This window comes from Miniopterus schreibersii, assembly GCF_964146895.1.
Source record: "Miniopterus schreibersii genome assembly, chromosome: 10".
Classification (NCBI taxonomy): Eukaryota; Metazoa; Chordata; class Mammalia; order Chiroptera; family Miniopteridae; genus Miniopterus; species Miniopterus schreibersii.
In genome coordinates this window covers 80,307,562-80,327,602 of record NC_138110.1, presented here as the reverse complement: position 1 = coordinate 80,327,602, position 20,041 = coordinate 80,307,562, and the positions used below count along the sequence as shown (strand labels likewise).

General features: G+C 45.9%; 1 protein-coding gene across 4 annotated transcripts in view; it reads left to right on the top strand.

Annotated features, from left to right (window-relative positions):
- NETO1 (neuropilin and tolloid like 1) overlaps window positions 1-20,041 on the top strand; it is a 76,275-nt gene that overhangs the window by 30,186 nt on the left and 26,048 nt on the right. For 3 of the 4 annotated variants that reach the window (XM_081148304.1, XM_081148305.1, XM_081148306.1), the window contains 2 exons: window positions 19,690-19,731; window positions 19,848-19,975. In XM_081148304.1, the coding sequence (XP_081004430.1) occupies window positions 19,690-19,731; window positions 19,848-19,975 (170 nt within the window). Of the gene's footprint in view, window positions 1-19,689; window positions 19,732-19,810; window positions 19,976-20,041 lie in introns of those variants that run through there. The other variant, XM_081148307.1, reaches the window with a different exon arrangement.

The following is a 20,041-nucleotide window of genomic DNA, read 5'->3' as shown; positions in this document are numbered from 1 at the left end:
GGGCTGCTGATGTTGCCGAAGCCCACACCTGGCTGCCGGCCCAGCTCCCAGTGCGGGAACAGTGTCCGGGGTGCTGAGCGCGTGGCCCCGTTGCCAGCACAGCAGCCCCGTTTCCATCCCCCCACATTCCTGTCTCCTGGGGGCTGCTTCCTCTCCAGCGCCAAGGCCGCCCCAGCCTGTGTATATTGTCACACATAGGATGGGACGGTAAAGCCATACTGCGCCTTTCAGGACTCCCCTTGACCTCCGCTGCCTTGCTCACCTGGGGACCGGGCGGATGCAGCCTCGGGGACCTGCGCCCTGGTCTCTCACAAATCACCGCCTTTCTTTGCACAACCAGAAGCCTCCCTTTCCTCGGAGGGACGCTTGTTTGATGCCCCCGAGGACACTCCGAATAGATTCAGAAGCGTGTTAACCTGCCCGGGTCACTCCCAGGGAAATGCAATGTAGTGTCAAAGTAAACGAGACCGCGGTCGCCGCTGCACAGGGCCCTGCTGCCCGGAGGCACCGGGACGGGGTGGACCCGCCTGACGCGCCCGGCTCCCTGCGCCTGGGCAGGTGCTGGCCCAGCGCCGTTTTCTTCCCTCGGGCTCCTCTCCCGCCCCGATTATTCCATTTATGTTTCAGTCTGCTCTTCGGCAAAGGAGAAAATTATCTGCATATATTCCAAAAAGTAAACATATGGTAGGTTGAAAAAAACATAGATCTGTTTGGACAGCCAAAGTAGAAGCTGGATGTTAAATATACATTTAAATTTTACATCAGGTGTGCTGGGCGTGTGCCGCAAATAATAAAACTAATAAATGGTATTGTAATAAGACTGAGTCACTGGTTGGAGTGTCTTGGATAGTTTTGGCCCTCGGTTCTTCCGCAGAAAGACTCAGCTTGTCACATTTTGTTAAAGAAAATCAATCTTGGGACTGTGGTTGGTCCATTGATTAAATCCAGGAGCAGAGCGACCATTCCCAGGAAGTTGGGTTTATATTTCACGAACATTGTGCGGCTCCCTCCTACTGAGGTGTGATCTGGTGCCTTTCGCTACCATTCCGTTCTTACTCTTTTTAAAATTTCTTTTTTGTCCCATTTTTAAACAATGGGGTTTTCAATTTCTCAATAAAATATATGCACTTTTATGTGTTTCTAATTTAAGCTGTGCTGTGGTTGGAAATGTGGAATGTTCTCCTTGCTACTCCACTTGTTTACTGATCTTTCTTGCATTTGAGACTGTTCCCAGGTCATTTTTCTTTGAAACTGCATCCTCGGATTTTCGTTTAGGACAGGTTTCTTGCAGATAAAATTCCTCTGTGTTTACTTACTCTCTAAATGTTTTCATTTCCCCTAAATCCTTGGGAGATCCTTTTGCTGACTGACAAGTCTGGGTTGACAGGAGTTTTCTCCCAGGTCTTAGTAGATATTATTTGACTGTTGACTTGTGCTCTTGCCATTGAACTGTCTGCAATCATCCTGTCGTTTTCTTTAATCAATGTGGCCTTTTTGCTGGCCCTTCAGGGTTTTATCTTCACCATCTGTGTTTAGCGATTCCGTTGCCATGTGAATAGGCTGGAACTTCTGGTGGAAGATGCTGTACTTTCTGGATCAGGGGGCTTCATATTTTCAGTGGCCCTGAAAAATGTACGACTATCATTTCTTTAAATATTGTCAGTTTTCAGTTCTGATCTTTACCAAATTTAGATATGGAAATTCCATTTTAAAATCTCTTTGTTTTTTATTGAGTATTTACTTTTGGAGATGCCTCTTTTTGAAACATTGCATGTATACCTGCGGAACGTAGGCTGTGTGGTGCCTCTCAGAGCTTCTAGTCATTCATATGATGAAGAAAGAAGTCCTCAAGTCCTTTTCAAATCATCATTTTACAATGAATACATTAAACATCAAATAAATATGTAGGCAATCTATTTAAAATTCTGCAAATCCACTGCTGAGCTTTTGCAAATATTGGAAAGTTGCCATTAAATAGGTAACTTACACATTTGAGAGCAGCACAAGGTGGATAGAAATATGGTCTATAGTTTCCAAGCCATCGAAGAACCGAAAGGGAATGGAGAGATGTTATAAATCAAATGCAAGGCAGGGAAATAGGGGCTAGGACATGCGAACCCAAGGGAGCATCAAGAACACACAAAACGTGATGGTAAAATAAACCCAGATACATTTCTGATCAATAAAAATAGAGAAATTCGCCGATTAAAGAACTGTGAGCAGCGAATTAGTCTAAGGGGAAAAAAACCCCAGCAACAGGCAACATATACGTTACACACCTGAAGTGAAAATGTGCACGTGCGGGAAGCTTGACTGCGCAGAAATCGGAGGCACGAGGCGCTGGGCCCGGGAGCCGCGGCCCCTGCTCCCGCCCGGAGTCTGCTCGGGCCGCTCGGGAGCCACGGCCGGGGATCCTCCCTTTATGGGAACGTCCGTGGGAACATCTGACAACTGTCCTTGCCCGATTATTCTAAAATGAAGATGTTAATTTTATATTTAATCCCACATCCCTTTCATGGTAATTGAAGTAGCTTCTCTAGTCCCAAGAAATGAAATAAATATTTGGGAACCGTGCTGGTTGCAGGGCGTCCTTGGTAGTGAGCGAGCATTTCCCAGGACACTTCTTATTGTTCAGAGGGGACACCTAATCCATCTGCACCAAGTGCACAGAGCCAGCTAATAATAAATCCAGTCTGAGATCATAACTCCGAGATTGAGGCTCACAAGGATCTCATGAGAAGAAAAACATAGTTGTAATCGAATGCCATGGAAATATAATTGGAAATAGCTTTGTCTCCTGCCAAGTCTCAGCCCATGATGGCAGCGGATTCTTACTTTAACAATTATTTCACGAGGACCCGGTATACGTCAGGAATTTTGAAAACTGTATTTGTTGAGATTAAAACAAACCACAAGACTCTACCTGCGTTCAAAGTGCCCATGGGATCCCTTAGGAGTTTCGGATGAGTAAACATTATTTCTGTAGAACAGAATGCTAGGGGCATAAAATCGTGTACTACTAGTAAAGTCCAACCCCATGGAACAAATATGTTCCATGAAGCAGCCAGAGTGATCTTTTTAAAATATAGTCCAAGTCAGTCCCCCTCATAAGAGCAACCCACTGGTTCTTTTTTTTTAAAGAAAAATTTAAAAAATATGTTTTTATTGATTTCAGAGAGAGAGGGAGAGATAGAAACATCGTCGATGAGTCATTGATTGGCCACCTCCCATACACCCTCTCCTGGGCATTGAGCCCACCACCCTGGCATGTGCCCCCACAGGAATCAAACAGGAATCGAACCCTGACTTCCTGGCTCATGGGTCAAGGCCCAACCGCTGAGGCACACTGGCCAGGCCCACTGGTTCTTTTCAATCAGTCCTCCCATCGCCGAGCTTCTCTTGGGTTAAGGGCTGGAGAGTGGACATGGGGCCAACACCATCTCTGTGGCTAATGCTCAGCTCTGCCACTGGATGGAAAAGCAGCCCCGACCACACACAAGTGAGCGGGCCTGGATGGATGTGCTTTGAATATCTTTTTTTTTTTTTGGGGGGGGGGGGAGGTTAGAGAATTCATTGCTACCGCTGCTTTCATGCCCATGTTTTTTCCAGAAATCAGGTTGTATACACAAATTTAATAATTCATAAAAATCTTCTAGTGTCGGCCAAGAGTTGAGTTTTCAGCTTTTATTTCTGTGACAATCTATGTTATTCTGATAACAGCAGCACAACTATTATTTATCTCACAGCTACAAGATGCACAAAACGCAGACATAGGAAAATGTCACTCTCAGAGCTAAAATCGTTTACTTGACTCTCAGCTCATAGTTTTGCTTGGCAACAGACAACTTCATTTTAGCCAGTGAATTCCTTCTTTAAAAAGTCATCCAAGATTCAGCCCAGTTCCACTGGATGTCCCTTCTGCAAATGATTCCTACTCCCCACTCACTGCCCCAAGACCTGCCGGGGGCACGAGGACAGTAGTGTCCTGACCCATTGTCTTTGCTATTTGTGCCACGTTTGCAGTCTGGCCGGTGGCATGGGTGGTGCCCTGCGTTCCCTCACCTGCGGGGCACATTGGGCAGTCCGCAGCTTCCTGGCATCGTGAGCCCACGGGAGGCTGGCTGCCCCACCCCACCCACCTGCCGCCTCATGACTAGCCTCTCTCTGGGGCTCACCTGTCCCTGCCCTTCCAGCATCTTGAGACTGGAGCCCCCGTCGCTTCCCGCCATCGAGGTTATCAGATCTATGTGTCGGAATCACCGTGCGTGTGTTCTAGTAGCCCTTAGTCTATTGTTAGAGCTGCTCTGTTTTATTGTTAGTTATTGTTGTTAATCTGGTCCTGTGCCTGATTTATAAATTAACCTTTATCATATGTATATACGTATAGGAAAAAAGAAACACAGTATATACAGGATTCGCTACCGTCCCTGGTTTTCAGGCATCCACAGTGGGTCTTGGAACGTATCCCCTGCAGATGGGGGGGGGACTCCACCTGTATTAAAATTCCAGCTTCTCCCAGTGTGTACTGTGTGACCTTCATCAATTTTTTTAGTCACCCCAGTCTCTCTTTCTTCAACTTTAAACTGTGGAATGATAACCATCCCATGAGTTAAGTATTATTTTGAGGTTTAATGAGACCATTGATGGTAATGTTTTTACACAGGGCCTGACACATCACACAGGCTTTCTATACATTGTAGGATTCTCCTGCAACTGAGCCCCACACTTTTATTTACTTATATAAAGAGAAGGACATGAAGGTCACTGGAGGCTCGGCTCCAGGAGACAACAAATCGGGAGCTAAGGAATCGAGAAGGTAGAGGGTGTCAGGCAGGGTGAGCTGTCTCAGGCGAGTTAGGGCTGTTCCCTGGGCAGGTGATGGGCAAGAAAGACAGGCAGGGACCGGTCATGAAGCCTCTTGGTCAGGGTTCTTCAGACCAGCAGAATCAGTTATAGATGCCTACGTATACGGTGTGTGGGCAGGGCTTGGCTCACGTGGCATGGGGGCTGAGAAGTCTACGTATCCACAGTTGGAGACCCAGGAGAGCTGGTGGTGTAGATATAACCCACATTCAAAGGCCTGGGGACTGAGAGGGCCAAAGGCGTAGTGACAGTCAGAACCTGGCAGGCTCCAGACCCAGCAGAGCCAATGTTTCAGTCTCGGCTCAGTGGCCTGGCAAGAGGACTTACTGTCCTATTCTGGTCCCTTTTTGCCCTCTTGAGGTCTTCAACTAATCCACTGATGAGGCCGCCCGCACCTGGGAGGGCATCTTCTTTACTCTCTGTGATTCAAAGACCAATGTCGCCCAGAAACACCCTACAGACACACCTAGTACCATGTCAGGCCAGATGTCTGGGCACCTGGTCGTGGCCCATCAGGTTGGCCCATTAACTGTCAGACCCTCCTGGAAGTTTTCAAAGCTTCAGAAGGAGCTCAGAAGTCTGTTGAACAAACAGAACTAGTAGTAGGACAGCCAGCGGGCTGGGGTGGAGAGGAGCAGGGTCCTGCTGTGTAGTTAGGTCAAGACAGCAAAGGACAGGGCAGGCTGCGTGCTCTGCGACGGGTTTCCCTTCCCGCAGGCGTGGTTCCCAACTTGCCCATCTCTCCGTTTAATTGCTCCCCTTGAGGTACATCGCAATGAGCTGAAATTTTAGAAACACGAGCTTGTAAAATTTAATCCTAGCACACTGACTGTTAGTCTTTCCTGAAACATGACATGTACAAATCATTCATTCTCTTCTCATTTTCTCTGTATAAATTAAGTGAACATTAGTGGAGTATCTGTATGTCAAAAGGCTCCTCTAAGGTACCTTATAAATTTGGTTTTTTCCACTCATGTAGCTTTAAGGTGAAACGTAGTCTTCACTTCCTTGTAGCACAAAAGCTGAACCAGAAGCCTTTCATCTTCCCGGTGCCAGGGTGACATCTGCATGTTTGAGTTTTTATTGCATGCGTCTCTCGCCAACAAAATACGTTTTCAAGTAGAGACTGGGAATTGTTTCTCTAATTAAAATAAGCTAAGAAAAATAGGTCTTGATATATTTAAATTTAACATCATAAAAATCACAGTCTTTTTCACATCAAATGTAATTCAAAATCAATTTTATATATTTAAAGATAAAGTATACCATTTTGCTTTCAGCATATTTTATTTAGAAATTTCTCTACATTTAACATTGCCTTTTAAGCGTAATATTATTTTATTTTTGCTGCATCACTCATGTCGAAATTTTCATGATGGTTGACAATAAGAAATTTAAATGTTTAAGAAAAGGAATTTTCAACACGTAAATTAACAAATTAAATTACAATTTTGTTATGACTTAATGTTTTTAAATATCTTGTTAGTTTCCTTAAATCTAGGTTTTATTATATATTTCAGTGTTGGCATTCCAAAGTTTAATGAAAGGCTTTATTATGAGGGAAAAATTTGGTAACATTCTGAATGCATCTCATTTTAAAACAAATCCAACATTGATGTAAAACATTTTGGCAATCGTAGTATTTCTTAATTGTAAAGTGTTGATTGATTCTCAACATCTCGGCATTTACCTGGCACTTTAGGAGCTTCCTTTTTCTGTAAGTCAGCGATATCAAATATACAAGTCACTCAGGTTGGCTGTGAGTGTATGTCCATCATCGGAATGGACGTGGCTCCGTGTTCCGTGGCACCGCTTTCCGTGGCACCGTTTTCCGTGGCAGGCCTCTGTTATTCCTGCTGAGCTGGACGTGATCGCCGCATGATTGCTAGGTCCGTGTGTGGAGTTCTCCAGGGTAATTCTCACCAAAAATGGGAAAGAAAGTTCAGAGACACAGCGAAAAGAGAAAGTAAGTGGAGAGGAAGGAGAGAGGGAGGAGGGAGAAAATCAGCAAAGACTCAGATCTGTCAGGGCTCAAGTCAGTGGCAGAGAAACAATAAATACAAAGAAGAAATGGCAAGTCCGTGGCGCTTGTCAACATTTCCACCTAACTCGGTGGAAGATAGGACTTACTGTAGAGGTATGCCTGTGTGTTTTAGGAACAGTGTACATGTACACACACTCACACAGGTACATGCATATATGTATATATACATGTGTATACTTCTGTTTTCTGTTTTAGCTAATTTTAATTTCTTTGTGCTGTTAATATTGGAAAATTATACATGTAATAAAATTACAATGACTATCATGGGAGTTTCAAAAGAATGTGTTGCTTGTTTGCTTTATTTGACTAATAGATCAACAAGACAATTGTTTGATAAATTATAACTCACCTAGTATCTTATGCTATAATTTTTCCCAAGGAACCATCCTAATATAAATAATAATACAGTAATATGAAACTTTAATTCTTAAGTCAGTCATAACATCTCAATCAGTGATGGCTCCTCTGGAATAAAAAATACCTCACATTTAAGTTTAGACTCTGAAAATACCAGGTTGAGTCAAGTCTTGTTTTCCAAAAAACAGGCTCACAGCGGCGAGGGGAGCGTCCTGTCCTGGAGGCGGGACTGCGTAGCTTTCTGGCGAGGAGCGTCTACACCTGCCCACGCGGCCCGGGCAGGCGCAGCTTCGGCCCGTCGCGGCGGAACGGCCCCCGCTGCGCGTCGCGCCCGACGCAGAGCCCCTTGTATATGATGTTGTCGATATTTTCTTTAATATCCTGAAATTACAAGAGGCAAGTGCAGGAGATACTTTTATACTTTTAGTTGAAGATTTTATTGACTTCAGGAGTCTTCAAAAGTGAATACGTATCATGATCAGATTTATTTTGAGTAGTATCCCTGCTAATTTCCAAACAATCATTGCTAAATGTGCAGGTATTCTTTAGTTTCATTTTTCATCTTCATATGGTATTTTTGATTAATAATAACTAAGAATCCCAAAGTACAAGGATCCGATCTCCTTCCTGTGTGCCAGCCAGAGGCTAGTGTTATTTAAGACATCAGAAAAAGGGTCCGTAGCTCAGTGTGCAAGATAAATTCTGTCATCTCAAGGCTCAGCTGGGTGCGGATGCACTTCCTGGGTCACTCACATCAGCGTCACCGTGGCTCGGTCCTCAGTGGCTTTTGGTCCAAGTCAGAATTTCCCTGCTTTGTGGGATTCTCTGTTGGGTAGTTCACAGTATGAGAACTGACTTTCCTCAGAGCAAATGGGAGACAGACAGACAGAGAGCGAGCTGGGAGTCACTGTCTCTGTGAGAAACCTTACAGGTTACACCCCATCGCCGTTGCTGGAAGTGAGTCCGGAGCTCACAGACCAGGGCAGCAGTGACACCAGGGCACAGGTCCTAGGACGTGGAGCATCGAGGGCCATCTTAAGGTTACTTATCACATCCTATTTCAATCTCTGTAGGTGGGTTTCTCAATATCAGCAATCTTTTGGTATTTGTTTCAACCTTGGTTGGGTTAAAAAGCAAACAAACCTCAAATTTAGTGCATTAAAACAGAAACCCTGCATATTTCTGTCGGCTGACAGTGCGTGTCATGTGAGGACCAGCACAGGGACGGTCCAAAGCCCTCACTTCCACGATTGGCGGTTGGTGTTGGCCACAAGCCTTTAAGGTCAGCCGAGCTCAAGCATTACACGCAGAGCCCTGGGGGAGGGAAGGACTGAGGCCAGGAGGCTGGCTAGGCCTCGGATGCCCTAAGGTGGTGAGGCTGGGACTACGGAGACCGCAGTGGGCAGGGAAAGGGAGGTTGGTAGTGAGAGATTTCACAGAGAATAATCGAAAGCTCTTGGTGTCTTTTTGGTGGAAGGAAAGCGTGAAGAAGTGAAGTTAATTTTGTTTTTTAAGTTTTCAGCTCCGGTAATCAGGAGAAGGCTAACGACTGATCAGAATGAAGCGTCTGAGGGCGTATAACTGACAGGCCTCATCAATCACACTCTCACTAAATAAGAGAGACCTGACTCTCCCTTCTGACCTAATATTCATGATATTGATTTACGCTACGTTAGGCCATTACTTTGGAGAAACCTTGGATTATTTTCAGACTTTTCAATGAAATAACTCTAGGCACTCTTATATTTGAATGATAGAAAATTGTGCAAAGAGAGTCTGGATTTAGCCAGTGTCTCAGTAAACAGCTGGGTGTTCATCTGCAGCCCAAGGGCGCAGGAATCGCTCAGGGTTTTTATAATGCAACACGATTTTGATAATTATACGAATACTTGTAAAATGTCAGTGTAGCACTACTAAAAGTTCTAACATACATTTCAGTGAACTCTTCGAGTTATATTTGATATGGGCTAGAAAAATGCTTGATTCTCACAGTCCTCAGATGACAGGTTTGGGGTCCAAGTGCACCCTAGTCTTGCTCTGTCTGGAGCTCCAGCATCTACAGTTCTCTCCAGTTCACCGAGAGGGAGGTGGCACTCCTGAAATAATTCTTCCTCAGAGGCAGAGGGTTTGAGGAGCTCTGGTCTTTTTTCACATGTGGTTCGACACGGGCCCTGATCCTGATCACTTGTGTTCTCAAGTGGAATACTCATCCGCTGAAACCCCCCGAATCACTGCGACATTGGGAACACGGTTACCAGGGGCACCAAAGAGATGCAATAGATAGAGATGAAAGGATTTTGAAACTTTTTATAAATATTAATTCCCCTCTACTTAAAATGGGCCAAGGTTACTCATAGAGAAGACTGCAAGTAAGTAAGGATTCTTTTAATTCTCAAACAGCTGCATGCATCTGAAAGACCTCGTTTCCAGCTGCCACGTTAGACATGTTTTTTTAGTGGCTTCTGCCTATTTAGATGAGCTCAAGTTTACCATGATCTAATATCTGGGTGTAATGTCTGAGCTAAGTGGAGCTAAAAGGGCTTTCTGAACCTAGTTTATGTTGTTATATATTAAGGGAAAGTAGATGCCTGGACATTTACGAGTATCGGGCATTGTCTGGGCATCTGTGAGCGTGCAGGAGGAAGCATGTCAGAGTTTTCTGCAGGAATTCTCTGGCGATCTCAGCGTTTGGGGAAGTGAGGTGAGCTCTTGATTGAGCCCAAAGTTAGATGCTGTCCCGCGGAGATAAGCGCAGGGCGCAGGATAAACAGTGAAGCAGCAACAGTTTTATTTCATTTTGTAAATAATGGCTTTAGAGCAGCAGTGATATTTTAGGTATATTTTTAAAATACTATTTCAGATATTTTTTCACCCAGGAGCCAAAATTCCGAATTGTGTTTGGATGGGAGAACTCATGTCCTAGAGCAGTCGTGCTGGAGGGGGTCTGTGGCGTTGCCTGTGACCGACTGGGCAGGCCCGACGCCTCGCGGCACCCTGCCCGGGGATATTTTTATCTAACCTCTTAGAGGGAAGGTCGTCGGTGCCTGAGAGGGGAGGGTCCTGTCGGTAACTGTTACATAATACAGCTCAGCGTCACTAAATCTTCCCGGGGAATTCTTTTCAAAGTTAATACCCGACCTCCTTTTCGGTTGTATGTTCTGGTTTTGCTTTTAAATCCATTGTGTTGGCCATAATATCATCATGTAAGATTTTAGAAACTACTCGGCTGGTGTATCATTTAGTGTCTCTTTCCACTCAGCTTTTCTGCATCATCACTCACTGCACGTGGCTTTTATAAAACAGCCTGTCCCCGCATTTTGTGGCTTTGAAGAGCAGGCGGATGGCTAGGACTCGGCCTCGGCGAGAGTTGTGCCTTGGAAGTGAGGCCACGCCGGCTTTTAAAGACAGAACAGGGTGACTTCAGCCCTGTCTCGGGACTGGCAGAAACACCCTGTTCTGCTCACTCCGTGGGCGTCTCCAGGGTTTGTCAGGAGGGGCGCCCGTGTGCCTTCCCTCCAGCCTCTCGCCCGGCAGCCCTGCTCCCGCCCCAAGTCCCGTGGTGGCTCCCAGGCCCTCCTGCGCTGCTGGCGCCTGGCACCTCCACGCTGGCATCCTTGCCAAGGCCACCAACAGGGAGTGCCCCCAGTGCTGCCAGGTAAAGGCCTTCCCAGCCCTGTTGAGAAGGGGTGGGGCTCACCGAAGTCAGGAAGCACGAAAGACCGGGCTCGAGGCCGCCTTTGCCCGGCCTGCGCAGCTTTACCGTGTCCACGGTGTGTTTACTCAGCTGTAACTGTAAGGCTTTCTCATGATACTGGCATTTAAATTTTTAAATAAAATTGAGAAAACCTAATGTTTTAACTTTTTTCCTTTTCAGTGACATCCTTTATTTAGCCCACAGTGACACAGTGGGGTGAAGGAGGCTGATGTGAGGATACTGCCCCCCCCCCACACACACACAACTTGGGGTGCCACCCCCACACTCAGGCCCCGGCCAGCAGCATGCCCCACCTCTGCAGCCACGTGCGCACTCGCTAGCCGGTCCCCGAGCAACGCCGTCATCTGCTCCGGGCCCCCCTGGCATCGGGGAGAGTCACTCACGGCCTGAGTCTCGGGGGCACAGAAGCCCAGGCCCAGCCCTTACCCCTGCCCTGCGGCAGCCCCGCCCTCTCTGCCCACGGCTCCGCGCCCCGCGATCGCCGGTCGGCCAGCCTGAGCTGCGGTGCGCGGGGCCGTGGGGAGAGGAGCGGAGGCGATGGAGCGGAGAGGGATGGGAGGCGTGTTGCTAAGTGTCGGCGCCCCCGGCTCCCGCGGGGGGTGCTCAGAGGGGCCTCGTTCGTTCCGGGGTTTGTGTGATTTCAGGCGGACCCACTGGGTGCGTGAACGCGGGCGTGCGGGTTGCTAGTGACCCTCAGGAGCTTCCCCGGTGCCCTGGCCTGCGCGGCTCAGTTGGGTGGACTGTCATCCCACGTCCCCAAGGGCCAGGGCTTCCATCCCCATCAGGGCGCCTACCCAGGCTGCAGGTTCAATCCCTGGTCCGGGTGGGTGCAGGAGGCAACCGATCAATGTTTCTCTCTCACGCTGATGTTTCTCTCTCTCCCTCTCTCTCTAAAATCAATAAAAACATATTCTCGTGTGAGGATTAAAAACATAAAAAAAAAAAAGACTTCCCTGGTTTATCTTGGACAGAAAAAAATATATGTTCTATGGTAGCTAATTCAAATATGCAGACACAAACGCCAGTTTTGAACAATCTGTTTCATTTATGGAACTTATTGGAATGTCTTTAGCATTCTTTTGTCTTTCTAATGAGTTCTTCCCTCAAGTTGTTTTTTTTTTCCTGCCGAGTAAATGCATATTTTCCCCATAAAACAATACTATTGCCCATGAGGATCAACACCGAGCACTGCAAAAGCCTATTTAATGTGAACATGAGCAAAGTCCAGCTTCTGCGCACTCACTTCTGAGAGTTTCGTTCCCAATTTATTTAAAAATATGAATGCAAGCGTCATGAGGAAACTTCATATACCACAGCCAAGTAAATAAAATGAGGAAGCAGCAATCCGTACGAGCCAGGCAAATATCAGTAATATTTTAAAGACCTTGCAAACTTCCTGAAATCCTTGAACACCTGGGTTGACTCCTAAGTTTCCTATATGAGTAAATTTTATGTCAGAGCAGGAAAAAAGAAATCATGATATGTGAACTCCCTGCTGCCATTAAGACTGGAAGGCAAACTCTATGTGGAGCTATAATTGCCAACCCAATACTTAGAGGTAACAGTAAACCTTTAACAAAAAGTTTTAAAATATTGAGCTATGATGTTTTACTGGGGTGATGCCGCTTCTAGACAAGAGTAAAAGAAATCAGATTCTTAAAATATGATGAGACAAACTATTTTAGTACTGTGCTGTCAAGATTTTCTTTGCAATTAATTTTAAAACAGCATCTTAAATTCGGTGAACTGGTTTCAAAAGCTACAAACATGGTGCTTTTCAATCTTGAGTAGATAGCGAGGGATCCACAGCAGGATGGGCCGCAGAGCGGGGAAGGATGGAAACGGGAGAGTGGCCTTCGACGCGGGCGGGTACCGAGGCCCTGGCGGGTGTGATGACCACACGCCCACAGCCGTTCCAGGGCCCTCAGAAGGCAACGGTGAGAAGTGGAGACATTGTGGACCGCGCTCGACATAATTCGAGATGTGTGAGGTTGTGAACATTTGAGGAAAGTATTGATTAGCTTTCTCTAAGACTAGCTCTCAGGGAGTTGAGTTGTGCACTGCAAACATATCAAAGGATCAGAGTTGATTTCTGTAATAGGGTTTTGTAAATGTCGTTACTTGGCCAAGTCAGGCAATTACATCCCCCCCTAGGTGTTCTGGGACTGTCTCTGTTCTGCGGTGTATGACCTACTTGAACTGTAGACCAACAGCATCTTCATTATAGCTAAAAAAATTAGTAAGTTTTAGAAATATTTACTGATTTGAGATACAGAGATAGCAATTAAGTTATTTAGGTTGTAGGTTAAAACAAGCTGCATTTTTCTAAAGTTGTAGAGCCCCCATTTTGGTCATTTGTAAGACAAAGACACCCCTGATGGGATTCAGTCATAGTCTAACCAGGCAATCAGGATGTACTGAAAGTCCGTCCAAAGCAGGGCCAGCATTGTGGACATTCCTTGGGGATGTGAAACAAAGGCCTTGCACAGGCCTGAGTGAAGAAAGTGTAACTTAGAGGTTTGTTGGGAGAAGGCATTTATTTGTGATGCCAAGATGGGGCCAGTTAGGGCAGAAGTTCTGAAATATTTGGGTGTCAAATTCTTATTCCCTCCTTGGCCGGCGTGGCTCAGTGGTTGAGTGTTGACCTATGAACCAGGAGGTCACGGGTTTGAATCTGGTCAGGGCACATGCCTGGGCCGTGCAGGAGGCAGCTGATCAATGACTCTCTCATCATTGGTGTTTCTGTCTCTCCCTCTCCCTTCCTTTCTCTGATATCAATAAAAACATATTTTAAACAAAAACAAAAAGAAAACAAAAAATTCTTAGATGAAGACCTCAAAGTGCTTTGGTTTATGTAGCTATATCATTCAATATTTATCATATTATACATTTAAATGGATAAAATTTTAAATAGCTATTTATTAATACATAGGAAAATTACACGAATAAACCAATTACGTGTTAACATCGTATATTTTCTAAACATTGATTAACATTGAAATATTAATTAATAAATATTAAAGTAATAAACAGATAATTACATTGTTTCACATTTTTGTAAATCTACTTACTGTCAGGTTTATTAGAAGGCAACTAGATGCTCCCATCTACCTCTGCATTAAATCTGCTGCGGTGTGTCTTTATGGATGAAGTACACCAGGAAAATTCAGACTCATAGAGAAAAGTAGTTGGCAAAAGAAAAGGTATTTTCGTGGCCTTTTCACATGGATACTACTTCAAACCTCAAAACGCGATGGTTCCTCAAAGGTTAGGTTAGTTGCAATGAGGAACGTGAAACTATATCAGTGAATTTTTATGTCCTGTTACATTAAGACCTATCCATGTATTTCACTCTCTGAGCGCCTCTTCCACCCACGTGAGGCTGTTTAACATCTTGTGTTACTAACATTCCTCGCTGACAGTTATTGGGTCACTGCTATACGTATCTTCCAAATGTTGACACATTTCATTACTTAAGATAAAAAATCGTATTTGTTCATCTCAACACTCGCCCTTAAAAATTCTTAAGGATGGAGAGGCTGTCAAGTGCACAGTGATGGATTCCTTTCCCTTTGCCTCAAGCTTGAATTTGATCACTTGCAGCCAATGTTGTCAATTGTTTAAGTCCCTTAAAGTCAACTGATTCACTATGTTCAGCCTGAAGCAAAGATGTGCACTCGAAATTTTAAATAAAAAAAAAAAGCAATTTTTAGTGCTTCATCAAGGAGACTTTTTAAAAATTGATTTAAAGAGAGAGGGAGAGGGAGAGAGGAACATCGATTTGTGGTTCCACTTATTTCTGCCTTCACTGGTTGATTCGCGTATGTGCCCTGACCGGGGATTGAACCTGCAGCCTTGGCGCATCCGGCCGACGCCCTGAGCACTGAGCTTGGGCTGCTGGGCCAGGCCCCTCAAGGAGGCTTTTCAGCAAAACCGTCCTCCACCCCCCGATGCGCGGGGGAAGTTATGCGGGGAATGCTGACGGCGGAGTGGGCGCCGTTTTCTCGAGTTGTGTTCAGGCGTCAGCAGTTTCATTCACCATTGACTTTGCACCGTCAACACAGATGTCCTCGATCAGTCATGAGATTCCAGTGATCCAGCGACTTGGGTGCTGCGTCACTCTCGCACCTGTCGCCGAGCACCCGCCTGAACGCGGCGCTGGGTGACCGCTCGGCGCCGAAGCTGGACGAACTCAGTCAGCCAGCTCGACCGCGTCTGCACGTCTGTCTGTCCGTTAGGCGGCGCGCTGCGGACAGGCTGCTAACTCCGTCTTTTGCTTCGCCTGAAACTGAAGCTCCGAGCGCGACTGCGTGGCCAGCGAGCATGTCCGGCTGCGTGTGTTTCCCCCCGACTGTCACCCAGCGGCCGTTCAGCAACCGGGGCCGTTTGATGTGATTCCCGAGAATCTGAGATCCTCCAGCCAGTGCAACACACTCCCCTCCTCTGTAAGATGTTCCGGCCACCTTATCATTTTTAGTGTGGGAGGCGTGACAAACAAGTTTAAGCCTTTATTTATTTCTTTTTGCTTTGTTTTGCAATATTACTTTTTCCAGAAAACTTCCTCCGTACAGAAATAATATAGAATAATTATTTGCTATAATTTTGAAATGTTGTTACATACTTAGACAATTATTATGTTAACGTTTATTATTTCATCATGCACATGAAAAAGCATGTATGTGTTTTTGTTTTGTTTTAAATGTATCTTTCTTGATTTCAGAGAGAGGAAGGGAGAGGGAGAGAGAAACATCAATGATGAGAGAGAGTCATTGACCGGCTGCCTCCTGCACGCTCCCGACTGGGCATCGAGCCCACAACCCGGGCCTGTGCCCTGACCGGGAATCGAACCGCGGTCTGGATCCTAGGTCGATGCTCAACCACCGAGCCTGGCCGGCCGGGCTGTGTATGTGTTTTCATGTGAAAGACGCTTTGCAGGCTTTTAAAAGGAAAGTACAAGATCTGCTTCCTCAGCTCGGCGGCTTCCTCAGCACCGCTTCTCCTCTAAAGATGCTGAACAGAAATTCGCAGAGCAGAGTCCTCTGCCTCGTGGAAGTGGAGAATCTCCTCCAAAGGAAACGACAAAATTCTAAGTCAGAAACAGAAGCATCAAACAGCCTTTTCTTCCCCCGGCTTCTGGATGTCAAATGTAACTGCGTGTGTGTGACACGGCGCGGCGTTTCCGAACGGTCTAATTCTGAGTGGTCCCATTGACCGAGCCCTAGCTCCGTTGTAGCCTCATTTTGAGATCAATCACTAAAGAAAAAGAGCTGAATTTTTCAAACATAAGTATGATGAGCTCTTTAAAATCCAACAAATGTTTGTTACTGCTTCAGACTGGCAGTGAGAAAGCTGCCGACGCAGGCCCGGGGAGTCAGCCGTCGGCTGGGGGAGCCGCGCCATAGCCAACACGGGTCACTTTTCAAGAGCTGAGGATGACATCGGAAACAGTACTTTTCGAGCAAGTCATTGTTTCAAAATAGTGTTGCAATCATACTGTCTCAATAAAATTACTGAAAGTGCTTTTTCTGCCCGAGTCGCAATGGGGGCGAATGGTCGGCATCCGCGAAGCTGAGGGAGAGATGGCCCCCGTCGCGTGTCTGTTCCTCGTGCGCGGCTCTCCCGCTCGGTTTGGAGTCGGTGTCCCCTTCCCTTAGGGAAGAGACCCCTTTGAAACGCTCAGTGTCGTCCTTTCCGCCAGCTGTAGGCGTGGACGGGGTGGTGGGGATGGGGAACGTGAGTCTTTCCGTCTAGTGGGCGATTACGGTCAACAAAATGGAGACAGATGGCCAGACCACAGGCCACTGCCCGGCCGGTCACCCAGGAAGGGCTCCCTGAGAACTTGACACTTGGCCGGAGAACCGAAGACCGAGAAAGACGCGGCTCTGCAAAGGCCCCGGGGAAAGACGCTGCGGACAGACGGGCCTGGCGTTCAAAGCGCCGAGCTGCCCTGCGCCCGGAGAGGGGACGGCGGGGGCAGCGGGGGGCCCGGGCCATGAACACGGGGCTCATCGTGGTGGAAAGCCAGATGGGTAGCATGGTTAGATTTAAATTTATATTTTTAAAACTGTATTCAAGTTGCTTAGTGGAGAGTAGACTGGGGCGGGGGGAGGGCGAGGCAGGTGGCAGGTCTAGAACCGAAGACAAGTCACTCAGTCACCTCCGCTGTGACTCTATGTAGTAGTTTGTCGTTGCCCTTGAACACCTGGGCAATACACTGACCTTTTGTGTTCTTACATTCGGTGCAGGCTGTTATTAAACATCGCTGTGTTGTTTATTTTTGTTTGCTTCCGAGGGTCGTATGGGCCATTAGTTACGGTGATGGCGATATGACTGGTGGCTAATTCAAATGGAATTGCAGAAACGATTTTTTCCTAATTTTTTTTATAAACTATCAGAGCTCTCACCATTAATACAAGACAAAAATAAATGTTCAATTCCCAGAACTGGCGTTTCTCTCGGCATTGTCTGGCATGAGTTAGAAAATGACAAATGTTCGCTTTCAGTGGAAAATGGAAAACCAGCCCCACCTCCACACGACCGTAGGGCCAGCCACATGAGGCTGGAACATTCTGACGGAAAGGAGAGAGTGACCAGGGATAATGACTATTAAGCATCACTCAAAACAGTGAAAAGACCACAATGAATAATAAAGAACCTGGATAACTGAGGTGGGCAAGCTGGATGCAAAATAGGGGAGCATGTGGATGGTCACTTCAGTATCAACAGAACTGCCCTGTGGTGACAGCCAGTCTGAGTAATTCTGCACAAAGCATGCTTCTGTTTTAGGTACAGTAGATATTAAATATACTGGGCTTGAAAGAATAGCCTAATGTCTGTTGATTTAGATGAAGGGGAAAAACCCTACTGGGGTGTCCTAATCCTGAGTAACACTGTTGTCCTCATTCCGGCTTCTTTCATGGAAACTGCACACAGGTTCTTCTTTCTTTTTTACTTTTTCCAGAAAGGTGAAAAACAACTTTTAAAAAGAGTTATACAGAGGAATCTGTATCTTGATGCCAAATTTATGACCACTTTCTAATCACGTCCCGTAATAAACTGAGTCTACATAGCAGGCGATGTAACTGAATTGCAGGACGGCTGACCCAGGCCTTCGGTTCAGCAGATCCGTGCATGTTACGGTTTAACAGGTACACAGACGACTACCTGTAACGAGCACCGTCGGCCTGCAGCCTTGGGTTTAGCGCATCCACGCTCACAGGCACACGGAGACGCCCACTTAGGTGCCCACGGATGTACACGCGCACACAGTCCTAGCATCCAGAACTAACCCCTCCAGAAAGAGCACCGTCCTTTCTGATCTCAGCCCTAGACGACCGCTGAGCAGTGCTGGAAAAATACAGGGTGGGGCAAAAGCAGGGTTACTGTTGTTAGTGTGGAAAATGACATAATCACAGATAAATAATAATACAGACATAAACTGTGTTTCCCGCACTCATAATTATAAACCTACTTTTGCCCCACCCTGTATTTCTAACTTTATAAAATTTTAAATTTATAACTAACATCATCATAGTAGTCAAATAAAATTAAATTTCAGACTCATCTTTTAAATTTGGCATCACATGTCTCTAAAATAAATGATAGGCTTTGAAACCTCCACTCATAAATAAAAGAAAACTCCAGTTCAAAGTGGCTGAGACTAGAAGGACGTGTATTGTTTAAAAAGCAAAAACCCTCAGGGCAGTGAGACTCCAGCGTCGGTCGCTGCAGAGCCCCGGAGACACAGGTAAGGACTCCCACTTCTCCAGGTCCCCGTTCTGCTCATCGTGAGCTCACCTGCCGACATCGCGGGGTCACGGCACGTGGTCCCAAAGGGCCCAACAGGAACAGGACGTGACATGAACCAGGAAAACTCTACCTGCTTTGTCTCTGTTATTATTGAGGAGAAATTTCTCACAAGCCCTCCACTGGGGCCGACCTTCCTATCCTGTGGCTGCACGCCTGTCTTCTCAAAATCAATTCCAGGACATGGGAGGGAGACCGCCATTGGGGGTTTCTCATGTCCAAGGACTCCTCGGGGGCTCCTGAGAAGTCAAGCTTCCCCGACATTCGTGTGCAGAGATGATGGACGGATACCTGGGCCTGCTGTGGGCGGAGGGGAAGCCAGGAGACGGGGTGCTGAGCAGACACAGAAGAATCTGGGGGCCTTAAAAGCCAAAGTGGTATGAAAAGTTAGGGTAAAGATTTGATGAAAAGGAGACTGTAGCCTGCAGAGGAGAGGAGCCTTAAGTTTTATATCTTAACTGTGTGCTGCCAATATTTGAGTTGAAAATTGTGTTTCAACAGTTTACAGAATCTTAAATCAGATGAAAATAGTTGTATCTAGAATAGGTGGAAGTTTACCCAAACCTTGAATTTTCTGCGGATATATTTTACAAAACCATCTATTGTCCAATTATGGAGTTAGAGATAAAAAATAAGATTCGTATGTGATTATTAGAGGGAAGACAGGCATTGGAAGGTTTATAAAACGATTTGTTTTGTATTGATAAAAACTCTGTAGTAATAACGTTATGTTACGTGAATTAACATTTCAGCCTTAATATTATGCAGTATTGATTTAAGCATGTAATTTCCCCTAATGTGGGTTTTTAGGCAGATTCCTGCATCATTTAATGGTATATAACTCAGCATCATTGTAAGTAATAAATGCAGAATAAGATTAATTGTCTTTTTCTCAATTTTTAAGATCCTGACTTTAAGGACCTTGGCGTTTTGAAACCATTACCAGGTTGGTAACGTAGATATTTAATACTGTTCAGAGGCCTTTGTTTTGTGCTGTGAAATATACTTTTGGTGTATCATTCAAGCTCCCTTCTTGTGTTTCTTTGGCATTTTGTTATTTAGTGTGTGAGTTTGAGATGGGCGGTCCTGAAGGAATTGTGGAATCTGTACAAATTATGAAGGAAGGCAAAGCTTCTGCTAGCGAGGCCGTTGATTGCAAGTGGTACATCCGAGCACCGCCACGGTCCAAGGTCAGTCTCAAGGTCAAACCTAGACTTGAAGGTCCACGTGGGGAGAGTCTGCAGCCCGCGTAGCTT